General features: G+C 46.3%; 1 protein-coding gene across 5 annotated transcripts in view; it reads right to left on the bottom strand.

The window, feature by feature from the left end:
* LOC119950558 (telomere repeats-binding bouquet formation protein 1-like) overlaps window positions 1-14,474 on the bottom strand; it is a 50,628-nt gene that overhangs the window by 34,998 nt on the left and 1,156 nt on the right. For 4 of the 5 annotated variants that reach the window (XM_038773074.1, XM_038773075.1, XM_038773073.1 and 1 more), the window contains exons 2-3: window positions 4,589-4,672; window positions 1,615-1,722 (exon numbers count right to left, since the gene is read on the bottom strand). In XM_038773074.1, coding sequence (XP_038629002.1) covers window positions 1,615-1,722; window positions 4,589-4,595 — 115 coding nt within the window. In that variant the 5' untranslated portion in view covers window positions 4,596-4,672. Of the gene's footprint in view, window positions 1-1,614; window positions 1,723-4,588; window positions 4,673-13,944; window positions 14,276-14,474 lie in introns of those variants that run through there. The other variant, XM_038773072.1, reaches the window with a different exon arrangement.

A 14,474-nucleotide genomic window follows, 5' to 3' on the forward strand; every position in this document is an offset into this window, starting at 1 on the left:
AAAGAGAGACGATCTTTGCACACAGTAAGCGCTTAACAAACACCACCATTATTATCGTTAATCCTGGCTCACACCGGGCTAGAGCCCTAGGTGGGACAGGGACTGGGTTGGATCTGATGGTCTTGCACCTATCCCAGCTCTGAGTACAGTGCTTGGTACATTATAATATTAATAATAATCATTATCATTATTATTACAAAAATTGTGGTACTTGTTAAGTGCTTACTATGTGCTAAACACTGTTCTAAGCACTAGGGTAGATATAAGATGATCAGGTCGCATACAGACTCTGTCCCAGATGGGGCTCAAACTCTAAGCAGGAGGGAGAATGGGTATTAAATGACCACATCAGAGCTGAGAAACTAAGGCACCGGGCAGGCCACACAACAGGCATGTGGCGCAGTGGAATTAGAACTCAGGTCCTCTGACTCCCAGGCCCAGGCTCTTCCCACTAGGCCACGAGGCCTCTCAGGGTAAGTGCTCAAACACCACTACCATCATTATTATTACTATTATTATTATCATTATCATGATTAGGTCATAACATCAACCTAGCTTTCATTCATTAGAGAATTTCATTCATTCATTCATTCATTCACTCATTAGAGAAGCAACGTGGCTTAGTGGAAAGAGCCCGGGCTTGGGAGTCAGAGGTCGTGGGTTCTAATCCCAGCTTGGCTCTGTCAAAAGAGCACTGGCTGGGGAGCCAGAGGTCGTGGGTTCTAATCCGGGCTCCGCCACTTGTCAGCTGTGTGACCTTGGGCAAGTCACTTTAACTTCTCTGGGCCTCAGTTCCCTTGTCTGGAAAATGGGGATGAAAACTGTGAGCCCCACATGGGACAACCTGATTACCTTGTATCTACCCCAGCGCTTAGAACAGTGCTTGGCTCATAGTAAGTGCTTAACAAATACCAACATTATTATTATTATTATTGTTATCATCATTATTATTCTCTGTGACTCAGTTCCATCATCTGTAAAATGGGGATTAAGATTGTCAGCCCCACGTGGGACAATCTGATGCCCTTGTATCCCCCCAGCGCTTAAAACAGTGCTCTGTACATAGTAATTGCTTAACAGAATCCATCCTTTATTATTATTATCATTATTGTTATTCATTCAACCATATTGATCAAGCGCTTATCGTGATTGGGTTAAAGCCTGTGGAGGCCAGTTCTCACCTCAAGGACACCTTTTTGACATCCCTACAAATGTAGGTGTTTGCTCTCCTGCAACTATTAACTCTACTGTCACCCCTTCCCATTTAACGGAAGAACAGATACTCCATTCCTTCAGAATAATAATAATGGTCTTTGCTAAGTGTTTACTTGGGACCAAACACTGTGGAATTCCTGGGGCAGACACAAAATCGTGAGACTGGGCACAGTACTGGTCCCTCCCGGGGCTCACTATCTTTCTTTACTCCAGGTTCCTACAGAAGAAAAGCCCTCGCGTTCCCACTTATTAGATGTCAAAAAACGTTTTTGCAGAGGCAAGACAATGACCTAATCCATGACCAACTTTGAAAATGAATAATTTTACATTTGTGCATCATGAGATCTCACAATGTAAAAGAAAGAGAACCCCAGATCAAATTTCAGTGAATCATCTTACTGTCTCCATCACAAATTGAAATGATTGACAACAAAGACTGCTTTACAACACTAATGTCCTTTGGATTCTGCTCAATGCGCCGCATCATTATGTCCAGATCTGTATGAACTGTTTCAAAAGACAAACAAACAACAACAACAGACAAAGAAACAAACAAAAAAATACAGTTACTGAAGGCTGTACCTCCTTTCCCCATTAAAAATGAATCTTTTAACATTTGGAGTTATTTTTCCTCTTGCATAATATCTCTGAGAGAAACAGAAAATACACAAATAAAGAGTCCTCCTGAACTGCGGAACTCCATCTTTTAGGAAAATAACTGCTCCACAAATGGTACTATGAAATGATGTAATACATTCTGTTCCCAAATTCAATGGAAAAGCACAGAAAGCAGTCATTTTTCTGTCTTTAAAATGGCTTTAACTGATCTCTTAGATTTATACACAGAAGCATAGAGGGTTTTGAGTGAGATCTTGAGTGAGGCCAACTGGTGAGGGGCTAGGTGTTTGTGTATGTGGAGGGGAGGATAAGCTCAAGAGAGGACGGAGGATATCGAGGGACTAGAACTGAGAATGGAGGTAAATTCATGCATTCATTCAATCGTATTCATTGAGCACTTACTGTGTGCAGAGCACTGTACTGAGTGCTTGGGAGAGTACAATACAAACTGCCCACAGTGAGCACTTGAGGGTGAGGATGCGGAGAGGGGGTCCAATAGATTAGAAAGGGCAGGTAGTTGGCTTCAGAGGATAAGGTGCAAGGAATGATCAGCAACAAACTACAAAAAAATATTAAAAAATGGCGGGCTACCTGGGGATGCAGAGGACTAATCTTTCTTCTGAAAAGATAAGTCTGATCACTTTCCCTGAATTCGAAACAGCAGGGATACTATAATGACAACCTAACTTCCCTGTTTGGGAAAATGGTTTCTCTATCATCTTCCTTCAGGGTAGCCCCATTAACATGAACTTCACTGCGCCTGCTTTGCACCATTTCGTCAGGGAGGTTGTCCCCTGAACGAACACCATTTGTTTTCTGCAGAAGGTAAGTAGCCATTGATGATTACAGATCCTTTATCCTTAGCAGCCACTCATTCCCTGAAGTCTCTCCGTGCACATACGCAGATGTATATTTTAATTTGCATATTCCACTATTTTCTCAGCTATTTAGTCCAGATCCAGCTCTATTATCTCCTGCTTCCAGTCCTGCTGTTGGTCCTGTGGAAAGAGCCTGATTCTGGGAAGCAGGAGACCTGGATTCTAGTCCCAGCTTTGATGACTGGGATCAGGCTAGGCCATCACTGGGGACAGTTTGGCAAACAAAAAACCACCAATGGTACTTCATAAGGTGGACAGGCTCAGGAGGAATCCTGGAAAATAGTGGACTAACTTGGACAGAGAAGACCGCAGTGGCTACTGTGTCCAATCCAATTTGCTTGTATCCTCCCTAGCGCTTAGTGCAGTGCCTGGCACACAGTAAGCACTAAACAAATGCCACAGTTACCATTATTAATATTATTATTATCATTAAGTGCCAGCTGAGTGCTGGAACTGTGCAGTGGGCAATTTGGCCATCAGTAGGGCCTGAATATAAAAACCTTTGTATTCACTTTGTCATGGGCTGACCCCTTGCCCGCCTACTCACTCGTTGCCCTCCATGCTCCGGTAGGAACCCGAGCATGGCTGGTGCAGCGCAACCCACCACCCCTCTAACCAACTCCACCACACAGCATCACAGCCCTGAAGTCAACGTGCCATGCACGGCAGAGACTCCGTAGCCACCACTGATTGACTGAAGTCAGAAAGTGCTTCACCTTTGCTCCAAAGGGGAATTAAAGTATAATTTCATCATGGGGACTCCCACTGCCAACACTGGCTAGGTCCTGGTCCTGAGACTTCAGGACAGAGAACGTGCTTGAAGGAACTGATGATAGTAGTGGAGGGCCACACTACAAGGCTCCCTAAAACTGGGACACCAGCCCGGTTAGCTTTAAAATGTCTTGAGAGGAGATGTGAATCGATCGATCGACTGTACATATTAAGCTCACACTGGCTGCAAAAAAAGGGGAAAATGCTAAGGGTAGCTGTTGGGTTGATTGACTAGAGGGTTTGAATTAATTGGTGAAGGCCTCCTGGGGGAAGTGGTGTTACAGGAGAGCTTTAAGGATGGGGAGAGCTGTGGTCTGGTGGATTTGGAGGGTGGGGAGTGGGGAGGTGAAGGAAGCTATAAGCCAGGGGACAGTGAGAGGGGCAAGGTCGGAGGTGTAAGACCTGGAGAGAGAGGGACAGACGGTAAGGTGGTGAGCTTGGGCAGAACTGAAGAGTCATGGGGGAACAGAGTCAACATGTAAAATGGAGAGAGCTGGTGGAGAGTTTTGAAGCCAACGGTCAGGACTCGGAGTTTAACATGGCAGGAAATGGGTAGTCTTTGGATGGTTTTTTTTTTTTGTTTTGGGTTTTTTTTTAACAGCAGAGAGATATATGCTGAAATGAAAGTGCAAGAAGATGACTCAGGTAGCAGCTAGGGAAGCAGTGTGGCCTAGAGTAGAGTACACACCTGGGCACCAGAGGACCTGGGTTCTAAAACCCAACTCTGCCTCCTGCCTGCTGGGTGACCTTGGGAGAGTCACTCAACTTCCCCGTGCTTCAGTTTCCTCATTTGTAAAATGGAAATTCAATACCTCGTTTTCCCAACTACTTAGATTGGGAGCCCCGTATGATACCAGGATTGTGTTCGACTTGATTATCTTATATCTACCCCAGTTCTTAGTATGGGGCTTGGCACATAGGATGTGCTTAAAAAATACAATTCTTATTAATTCAAATTTTTATTCTAGCATGCTGACAAAATGTGAGAGGCTGGAGGGAGACCTACCTAAGTGCATTAAACAAAAATGCAGTCACAAGAAATAGGACAACTGGTTCATAGAACATAACCAAAAAGATAATACAAGAAGTGAGTCCCTTTTCCTTACCTGACATTTTTTCTTGTGTATTATTCTTTATCTACCAGAAAAATGTAGTTTATCAAATCACTCGAATAAGCTCGTTTCAGGACACTGCAAATACAATGAAATATGTCAAGAGTGCAAGCAAATTAAATATATGACACTCCTTACCGGGTTTTTTGGTTTTTCAATCTCTTATACGGGAGATATTTTCCCAGGGAACAAAAACCTATGTTAATAATAATAATAATGGCATTTATTAAGCATTTACTATGTACAAATCACTGTTCTAAGCACTGGGGAGTTTACAAGGTGATCAGGCTGTCCCACAGGGGGCTCACAGTCTTAATCCCCCTTTTACAGATAAAGTAACTGAGGCACAGAGAAGTTAAGTGACTTGTCCAAAGTCACAGATCATCATAATCATCATCATCAATCGTATTTATTGAGCGCTTACTATGTGCAGAGCACTGTACTAAGCGCTTGGGAAGTACAAATTGGCAACATATAGAGACAGTCCCTACCCAACAGTGGGCTCACAGTCTAAAAGGGGGAGACAGAATGACAATTGGTGGAGCTGGGATTTGAACCCATGACCTCTGACTCCAAAGCCCGTGCTCTTTCCATTGAGCCATGCTGAATGGGAGGGAGAAGTCCTGCCTTGGCTTCTGAGCATGCCTAAACTCAATTGCTGGCACCACTGAAAATCTTAATCAGTTACTGCTTTTTTTCCCCACTAAAACCTAAACGAGTAAAACAAACAAACAAACAAAAAGAGCGAGCGTTCTTTTCACAGCTCTTCCATTCATTCCCTGGACATGCTTTAGATCTCGGTGCATCAGTTACCTTATCTGTAAAATGGGGATTAAGACTGTGAGCCCCAAGTGGGACAACCTGATCACCTTGCAACCTCCCAAGTGCTTAGAACAGTGCTTTACACATAGTAAGCGCTTAATAAATGCCATTATTATTATTATCTCCATTTAATTAAAGAATTTCCATGAGCCTGATTTTCTCCCATAAAGAAATGGAAGTTGGGAAATTTTCCAATTATCTATCTAATGGGACTGTTGTTAAAACATGTTGGATTTTAAAATTTAAACCTCTGAACATTGGGATATACATGTACATATGCATGTATACATATATACACACATGTGTGTGTGTGTGTGTGTGTGTGCATGTTTGTGTGTGTATGTTTAGGACAGTAAATCCACCAATCATTCACCCTTTGTTGAGCATTGTAATGATAAAAATGATACTTGTTGAGCACTATGTGCTAAACACTGTTCTAGGTGCTGGGATAGATACAAGGTTATCAGGTTGTCCCGCATGGGGCTCACAATCTTAATCCCCATTTTACATAGGTAACTGATGCGCCAAGAAGTTAAAAGACTTGCCCAAAGTCACACAGCAGAAGGGGCAGAGTTGGGATTCGAACCCATGTCGTCTGACTTCCAAGCCCGGCTCTTTCCACTAGGCCACACTGCTTCTCTACCAAGTCCTCTAGAAGTTACAGAGGAAGGACATAAAGCAATACCAGGCTTCAATGAGCTTTCTAACCCAGAGACAGGAAAACCCAAATCAGTGCTATATATGTACACATGACAAAGAAAAAAATATAGACCCAAACCACAGCCTGGTAGGTAGGTTCAAAAAAATCTTCTAGCCCTTAAAAGGAATCCACCCACCTGCAAAAATTCATTTCATTTAATCAATCACTCAATGGTATTCACTGAGTGCAGACTGTGTTACTGACCACTGTACTAGGCACTTGGCAGAGTACAATACAGTAGAGTTGGTACACACATTCCCTGTGCACAAGGAGTTTTCAATCTAGAAGGGGAGATAGACAGTAAAATGAATTTCAGATGGGGGATATGAGAGAGTATGAGGATATGCACATAAGTGCTGCGGGGCTAGGGATGGGCTAACCTTTCCCCTTCAACATATGGGCATCTCTTCTCATTGCTCAACATATAAAAGGGTAAGAAAAGCCCCCTCTTTCTCAAGAGAAGCAGTGTAGCTTAGTGGATAGAGCCACGGCCCTGGGATCAGAAGGACTTGGGTTCTAATCCCGGCTCCACCAAATGTCTGCTGTGTGACCTTGGGCAAGTCACTTCACTCCTCTGGGCCTGTTGCCTTATCTGTAAAATGGATTAAGAGTGTGAGGCCCATGTGGGACAGAGACTGTGTCCAAACTGAGTAACCTGTACCTGCCCTAGTGCTTGGAACAGTGCTGGGCACATAGTAAGCACTTAACAATTACCATTATTACCATTATCATTATTATCTATGTACCAGACCTCAGCCCTCCCCAGCTTCAGAGCCCTCCTAAAATCCCAGCTCCTGGATCAAGTCTTCCCTGACTAACTCCCAGCACCCCTCGTTTCTTCAACCCAATGGCCGCTCTTTTTTTCAATGGCATTTGTTAAACATTTACTATGTGCCAGGCATTGTACTAAGTGCTGGGGTAGGTATAAGATAATCAGGTAGGACACAGTCCATGTCCCACGTGGGGCTTCCAGTCTGAATTCCCACTTTACAGATGAGTTAACTGAGGCACAGAGACTCAGTTAAGTGACTGCCCAAGATCACACAGCAGACAAGTGGCAGATCTGCGATTAGAACCCAGGTCCTCTCATGCCCAGGCCCGTGCTCTTTCCTCTAGGCCACACTGCTTCCCTCTAAAACTTGCTGATGTATCTATATCTTTATATCTTTTATTTTATTATCAGAGTTTATATTTATACTTTCCCTCAGCACCGGGTGGGTGGTGGGGGTGGGTGACTATATTTGACTGTACTCTCAATAATGTATTTTGATTCTACTGTTAGATATTTTGAAATCTGCTTCCCCCATTACAACACAAGCTCTTCATGGGCAGGGCAAGTGCCTTACTTTTCTATTGTAGTTAATCAACTGTATTTACTAAGCACTTACTGTGCGCAGAGCACTGTACTAAGCATTTGGGAGAGTACAATGCGACAGAGTTGGCAGACACATTCCCGGTCCACAAGGAGCTCCAAGCGAGTGTGCAACGACTACTAGTACTACTGCTACTACTACTACTACTACTACTACTACTACTACTACTACTACTACTACTACTGCAGGCAATCCTCAGACTTTGGACACAACTGGTTCCTAAAACTCATGAGCTAAGAATAACTATTCTTAGCTGGAATCAATTTTCTCACAGGAATAATGTTGTGAATAGGTGGCAGGTTCCAAGGTCAGCAGCATGGAAGCAGCATGGCATAGCGGCTAGAGCATGAGCCTGAGCATCAGAGAGCCATGGGTTCTAATCCCGGCTCTGCCACTTGTCTGCTGTTTGACCTTGGAGAAGTCACTTCACTTCCCTGGGCCTCAGTTACCTCATCTGTAAAATATGGATTGAGACTGTGAGCCCCATATGGGACAGGAACTGTGTCCCACCCAATTTGCTCCTATCCGCCCCAGTGCTTAGTACAGTGCCATAACTGTACGGCATAGTAAGCGCTATGTGTTAACATACCATAATTATTATTCTTATCGCTACCTTGTTTTTAAACATTATGCTTCTTTTCATTCGGTCGTATTCATTGAGCGCTTGCTGTGTGCAAATCACTGGACTAAGCGCTTAGGAGCATATGATACAACAACAAACAGACATGTTCCCTGCCCACAATGAGCTTGTAGTCTAGAGGGTGGGTCAGACATTGATATACAGAAATAAATTAAAAAATGAATGAATAAATATGTTAATTAAAGATATGCATAGATGTGAGTGTCGTGTGGCTGGGAGGGGAGAATGAATGAAGGGAGCAAGTCAGGGCGACCCAAAAGGGAGTGGGAGAAGAGGAGAGGAGGGCTCGGACAGGAAGGCTTCTTGGAGGAGTTGTGCCTTCAGTAAGCCTTTGAAGGGGAGGTGGGGGCAAGCTACTTGCCCATCCCATTACACCTCCGACAGTTACCCGTCCACCTCCACCTCAGGCAGAAACTCTTCACAGTTGGCGCTATTATATGAGAAGCAGTGTGGCTCAGTGGAGAGCACGGGCTTTGACGTCAGAGGTCATGGGTTCAAATCCCTGCTCCACCAATTGTCAGCTGTGTGACTTTGGGCAAGTCACTTAACTTCTCTGTGCCTCAGTTACCTCATCTGTAAAATGGGGATTGAGACTGTGAGCCCCACCCGATCACCTTCTAATCTCCCCAGTGCTTAAAACAGTGCTTTGCACATAGTAAGCACTTAATAAATGTTATTATTATTATTATTGTTATTATTATTATTATTAGAACCCAGGTCCTCTAACTTCCAGGCCCGTGATATTTACAATAAGCTAATAAGAACTTTGTACTTAATTATAGATGAGTGACATAGCTATAGAAACTACAGGCTCTGAACTCACTGTGGGCAGAAAACATGTCTACCCACTCTGTTCTAAGGTACTCTCCCAAGCGCTCAGTACGGTGCTCTGTATATATGTATATATGGTTGTACATATTTATTACTCTATTTATTTATTTATTTTACTTGTACATTTCTATCCTACTTATTTTATTTTGTTGGTATGTTTGGTTCAGTTCTCTGTCTCCCCCTTTTAGACTGTGAGCCCACTGTTGGGTAGGGACTGTCTCTATGTGATGCCAATTTGTACTTCCCAAGCGCTTAGTACAGTGCTCTGCACATAGTAAGCGCTCAATAAATACGATTGATTGATTGCTCTGCACACAGGACTCAGTAAAATACAACCTATTGACTGACGATGCTGGGTCAGATAGCTCTTTCAGTGATGTAATAGTTCGGGGGGCATCTCTTCTAGGCCGTAAACTCGTTATGGGCTGATAATGTGTCTGTTAATTCTGTTGTACTGTACTCTCCGAAGCGCTTGGTACAGTGCTCTGCATGTAGAAAACACTCAAGAAATCCACTGATTGATAAATCTATTGAGATTGAAATCTGTTACCAGGCTGATCCGACCACTTGTATCCCATCTCGACTACCGCATCAGCCTCATCACTGACCTTCCTCTCCCACCTCTAGCCTCCCGTCTCCCCAGTTCCTACCTTCACTCTGCTGCCTGGATCATTTTTCTTAAAAGAAAAAAAGAAAAACCATTGAGTCCATATCTCCCCCAACCCATTACATCTCCGACAGTTACCCGTCCACCTCCACCTCAGGCAGACACTCTTCACGGTCAGCATTAGGGCACTCCATCCGCTCTCTTCCCTCCCACCTAGTCTCACTCATCTCCCACTACAACTCAGGCCAAACAGTGAAGCGAAGTGAAGCTACCACCTGGTGCCTCAGCTGTGCCTCCATCTTCTCGCTCTAGCTCTCAATCACAGGCTCTCACCCTACCTACCCCTTCCCCGGAACCCCGTCTGCCCACCTGCAAAGTCCTGCTAAAAGCCTATCTCCCCCAGGTTCCCTTCCCTCACTAATCTCTCATCACCCCATCCTATTTTCTCTTTTCTGTGGCACCTCTGCTCTTCCATCTTATTTATCGAGTGCTTACTGTGTGTGCCCAGCACGGTACTTAGCGCTTGGGAGATTACAGTAGCGCACTATAACTGACACATTCCTTCCTCACGAGGAGTTTACAAGTCTCTCACGCCCTCAAGCACTAAGGAATGACCACCACAGACCAAAAGCTACAGACACAAAGTTACATCCATATCCTTACAGTCCCTTGCCTCCCCTACCTGCAATTCACTGTCGGCCCCACAGTCCTATCCCCATTGTTGTGTATATCATTGTCCCGGTCATTGTCCCGGTCCCTTCTTTCCTCTCCCCCTCGTCCCCCTCTCCATCCCCCCGTCTTACCTCCTTCCCTTCCCCACAGCACCTGTATATATGTATATATGGTTGTACATATTTATTACTCTATTTATTTATTTTACTTGTACATTTCTATCCTACTTATTTTATTTTGTTGGTATGTTTGGTTCTGTTCTCTGTCTCCCCCTTTTAGACTGTGAGCCCACTGTTGGGTAGGGACTGTCTCTATGTGATGCCAATTTGTACTTCCCAAGCGCTTAGTACAGTGCTCTGCACATAGTAAGCGCTCAATAAATACGATTGATTGATTGATTGATTGATTTATACTGTTTTTCTGTCGGTATCGTTTCACTGTCCCCTCTGTGCCTGTCACCTTCTCGCCCCTTAGCCTGAGATCTAAGTCCCTTGAGGGCCAGGCCCCTTGTCTAATTTTCACCTGTGTAATTAGCACAGTGCTCTGCACGGAGAAAGCACTTAATAAATACCATTACGACGACTGATACCACTTGCCACACCTCCTTTCGATCGATCTTCCTGGATTTTCCTTCAGTGTCGGCGGCCAGTCGGTTCGCCGGCTCACCCGCTAGACCCGGTGAATTTACCTCAGCGCCCCGAGTCCCGGGGCCTCCCACGGAGCCCGCCCTGAGAATGCGGCCCCGAGATCGATCCCGGCCCGGGCTTCACACGGAGGCCTCGGCGTCCCCGCGTCCCCGTGCGGGCCGCTCGCCCACCTCGCTCCTCCAATGGCGGCCGAACTCTGAGGAGTGTGCCCCTGCCCTCCCGTTTGGAGAGCAACTCTGCCCGAAGAGTCCCCCCACCCCCAATGCCTGTGGTGGGGGCAAACTCTCGAGGGGCCCCCAAACCCTGTGGGGGACATGAACTCTGCCCAAAGATTCCACCAATTCCTGGGGTGGAGGTAATCTCTGCCCAAGTAGCCCCAATCCCTGTGGAGGTAAACTCAGCTCACAGCACAGCCCCCCAAATCACCGTGGAAGAGATAAACTCTACCCAAAATGTCCCCTAATTCTTGTGGAAGAGATAAATTCTGTCCAAAGCACCCCCCCCCCATATTCCGGTGGAGATCAGCTCTACCCACAGGGCGGTGCCCGTGGCCTCACGCGCAAATTGTGGTGGCTCCCCGCCGGCGGCTTCTCCCGGGCGTGGCGGCTCCTCCTCAGAGCTCCGCCGGCCCGACCGTCGCCTCGCTTTTCCCGCGCAAAGGGCTCCTCCCCGGCCCGGCCCGGCCCGGCCCCGCCCTCCGGGCCCCGCGCGCCACTTCCACCCTCCTCCTCACAACGGCCGCCCAACCGCCCCCTACCGGCCGCCGGCCGCCATGGCCCTCTCCCTGCCTTTCCCGCTCCGGCCCCACGGTGGCGCGCCACCCTCGGAAGCCCCAGCGCTCCCTACCGCCTCCTACCGGCCCGAGCAGCGCCTCCCCGGGGCAGGCCCAACCCCAGCGCTCCTCGCAACCCAGCTCCTACACTGTCAGTCAATCACTCAGTCAATCAGTGGTATATATTGAGTGCTTATTTTCTGCAAAGCACCGTAATAAACGCACATGAGAATACAGTGGTGTAAGTGGACTAGACTGTGATCCCACTGTTGTGTAGGGACCATCTCTATATGTTGCCAACTTGTACTTCCCAAGCGCTTAGTACAGTACTCTGCATCATCATCATCAATCGTATTTATTGAGCGCTTACTATGTGCAGAGCACTGTACTAAGCGCTTGGGAAGTACAAATTGGCAACACAGAGACAGCCCCTACCCAACAGTGGGCTCACAGTCTAAAAGGGGGAGACAGAGAACAAAACCAAACATACTAACAAAATAAAATAAAAATAAATTGAATAGCTATGTACAAGCTCTGCACACAGTAAGCGCTCAATAAATACGAATGAATGAATGAAGGAATGAAAGTGGACCCGATCCCTACCCTCAAGGTGCATCCACTCTCATTGGGGGAGTCATAAGAGTGATAGGAATGATACTGATAATGAATTGAAATAATAATAATAACTGATCATAACAGTCATTCTGGGCTTTCTCTGTGCCAAGCACTTTTGTAGACACCAGATCCCACATGGGACTCACATTCAAGGTGGAAGGGAAACTTGGGATCTAGAAATCGTTACTTTCTAAGAAATGCCTGTGTCTCCCACTAGACGCTAAGCTCGGTGTGGGCAGGAAACTGGTTTACTAACTCTGTTGCCCTGCATTCTCCCAAGTGCTTGGTTCAGGGCTGGACACACAGTATGCACTCATTAAACACCATTGATTCATATCATCCCCATTTAACAGGTGAAGAAAAATATACACAGATCCCAAGTGACCTATACACATATTCATATAATAATAATAATAATCGTATTTATTAAGTGCTTACTATGTGCAAAGTACTGTTCTAAGCGCTGGGGAGATTACAAGGTGATCAGGTTGTCCCACGGGGCGCTCACAGTCTTCATCCCCATTTCACAGATGAGGGAACTGAGGCCCAGAGAAGTTAAGTGATTTGCCCAAAGTCACACAGCTGACAATTGGCGGAGCCGGGGTTTGAACCCATGACCTCCGACTCCAAAGCCCGGGCTCTTTCCGCTGAGCCACGCTGCTTCTCTCCCCCTTCTAGACTGTGAGCCCGCTGTTGGGTAGGGACCGTCTCTATATGTTGCCAACTTGTACTTCCCAAGCGCTTAGTACAGTGCTCTGCACACAGTAAGTGTTCAATAAATACGATTAAATGAATGAATGAATATGAAATATTCATATTCTCTTGAATATGAGAATATATGTACATATATATATATATTCAACGATTAGAACAGTGCTTGGCACATAGTAAGCACTTAACAAATATCATAATTATTATACATGTCTGAATGAACTTTCAGTAATGCATTCTGATTCACTATTAATAGACATTTTGACATCTAGCTACCCCCTTTACAATGCAGGCTCTTTGTGGGCAGGGACCGTATCTTGTTTTTCTACTGTACTTGCTCAAGTGGATGCTCGATAAGTTTAGGTATTACTACTACTTCTACGACGACCACTAATCACACTACCAGCAGCCTTCAGGCAAATGACATAATTGGTTCCTGAAAATCGTATGTTAGTAGAAACACTGGAAGCTATAATAAATTTTCTCATGGAGATGGTGTGGTAAGTAGAGGTCAGATTCTAAGGTCGGATACCTTATTTTTATCTGAAATTACTAAGAAGCCTCGACTTCACTCTGCCGCTTGGATCATTTTTCCAAAACTCCGTTCAGTCCCTATCTCCCATTCCTTCAAAACTTCCAACGGTTGCCCGACCTCATCCACATCGGCGTGGTTCAGTGGAAAGAGCCCGGGTTTGGGAGTCAGAGGTCATGGGTCCTAATCCCAGCCCCACCACATGTCTGCTGCGGGACCTGGGGCAAGTCACTTAACTTCTCTATGCCTCAGTTGCCTCATCTGTAAAATGGGCATGAAGACCGTGAGCCCCTCGTGGGGCAACCTGATTACACTGTACATACCCCAGTGCTTGGAACAGTGCTCGGCACATAGTAAGCGCTTAAGAAATATCAACATTATTGTTATTAGTAGTAGTAAATACCATTACGACTACTGCTACTACTCACCACACCCTCCTTCCAACCGTGGTATCCGCACAGACCTTCCTGGATTTTCCTTCGGTGTTGGCTCCTGCCCACGGAGCCCGCCCTGGGAATGCGGCTCCGAGATCGGCCCAGCCCGGGCTTCACACGGAGGCCTCGGCGGCCCCGTGTCCCTGTGCTGGCCGCTCGCCCACCGTGCTCCTCCAACGTGTAGTGTAATGGCGGCCGAACTCTGACGAGAGTGCTCCCCGCCCTCCCCGGTGGAGGAGATAAAATAAACTCTGCTAAAATAAACTCTGCCCAAAGCGCCCCTCAATCCCTGTGGAGGCGATCACCTCTGCCCAAAGCGCCCCTCGATCCCCGTGGAGGGGACAAATTCGATTCTGAGGGCTCCCGCCCAAGATGGCCGGCCCCTCACCCCAACGGCCCCGCGGGAGGGGCAAACTCGACTCTGAGGGCTCCCACTCAAGATGTCCGGCCCCTCACCCCAACGGCCCCGCGGGAGAGACAAACTCGACTCTGAGGGCTCCCGCCCAAGATGTCCGGCCCTTCAC

This window comes from Tachyglossus aculeatus, chromosome X1 (assembly GCF_015852505.1).
Source record: "Tachyglossus aculeatus isolate mTacAcu1 chromosome X1, mTacAcu1.pri, whole genome shotgun sequence".
NCBI lineage: Eukaryota > Metazoa > Chordata > Mammalia > Monotremata > Tachyglossidae > Tachyglossus > Tachyglossus aculeatus.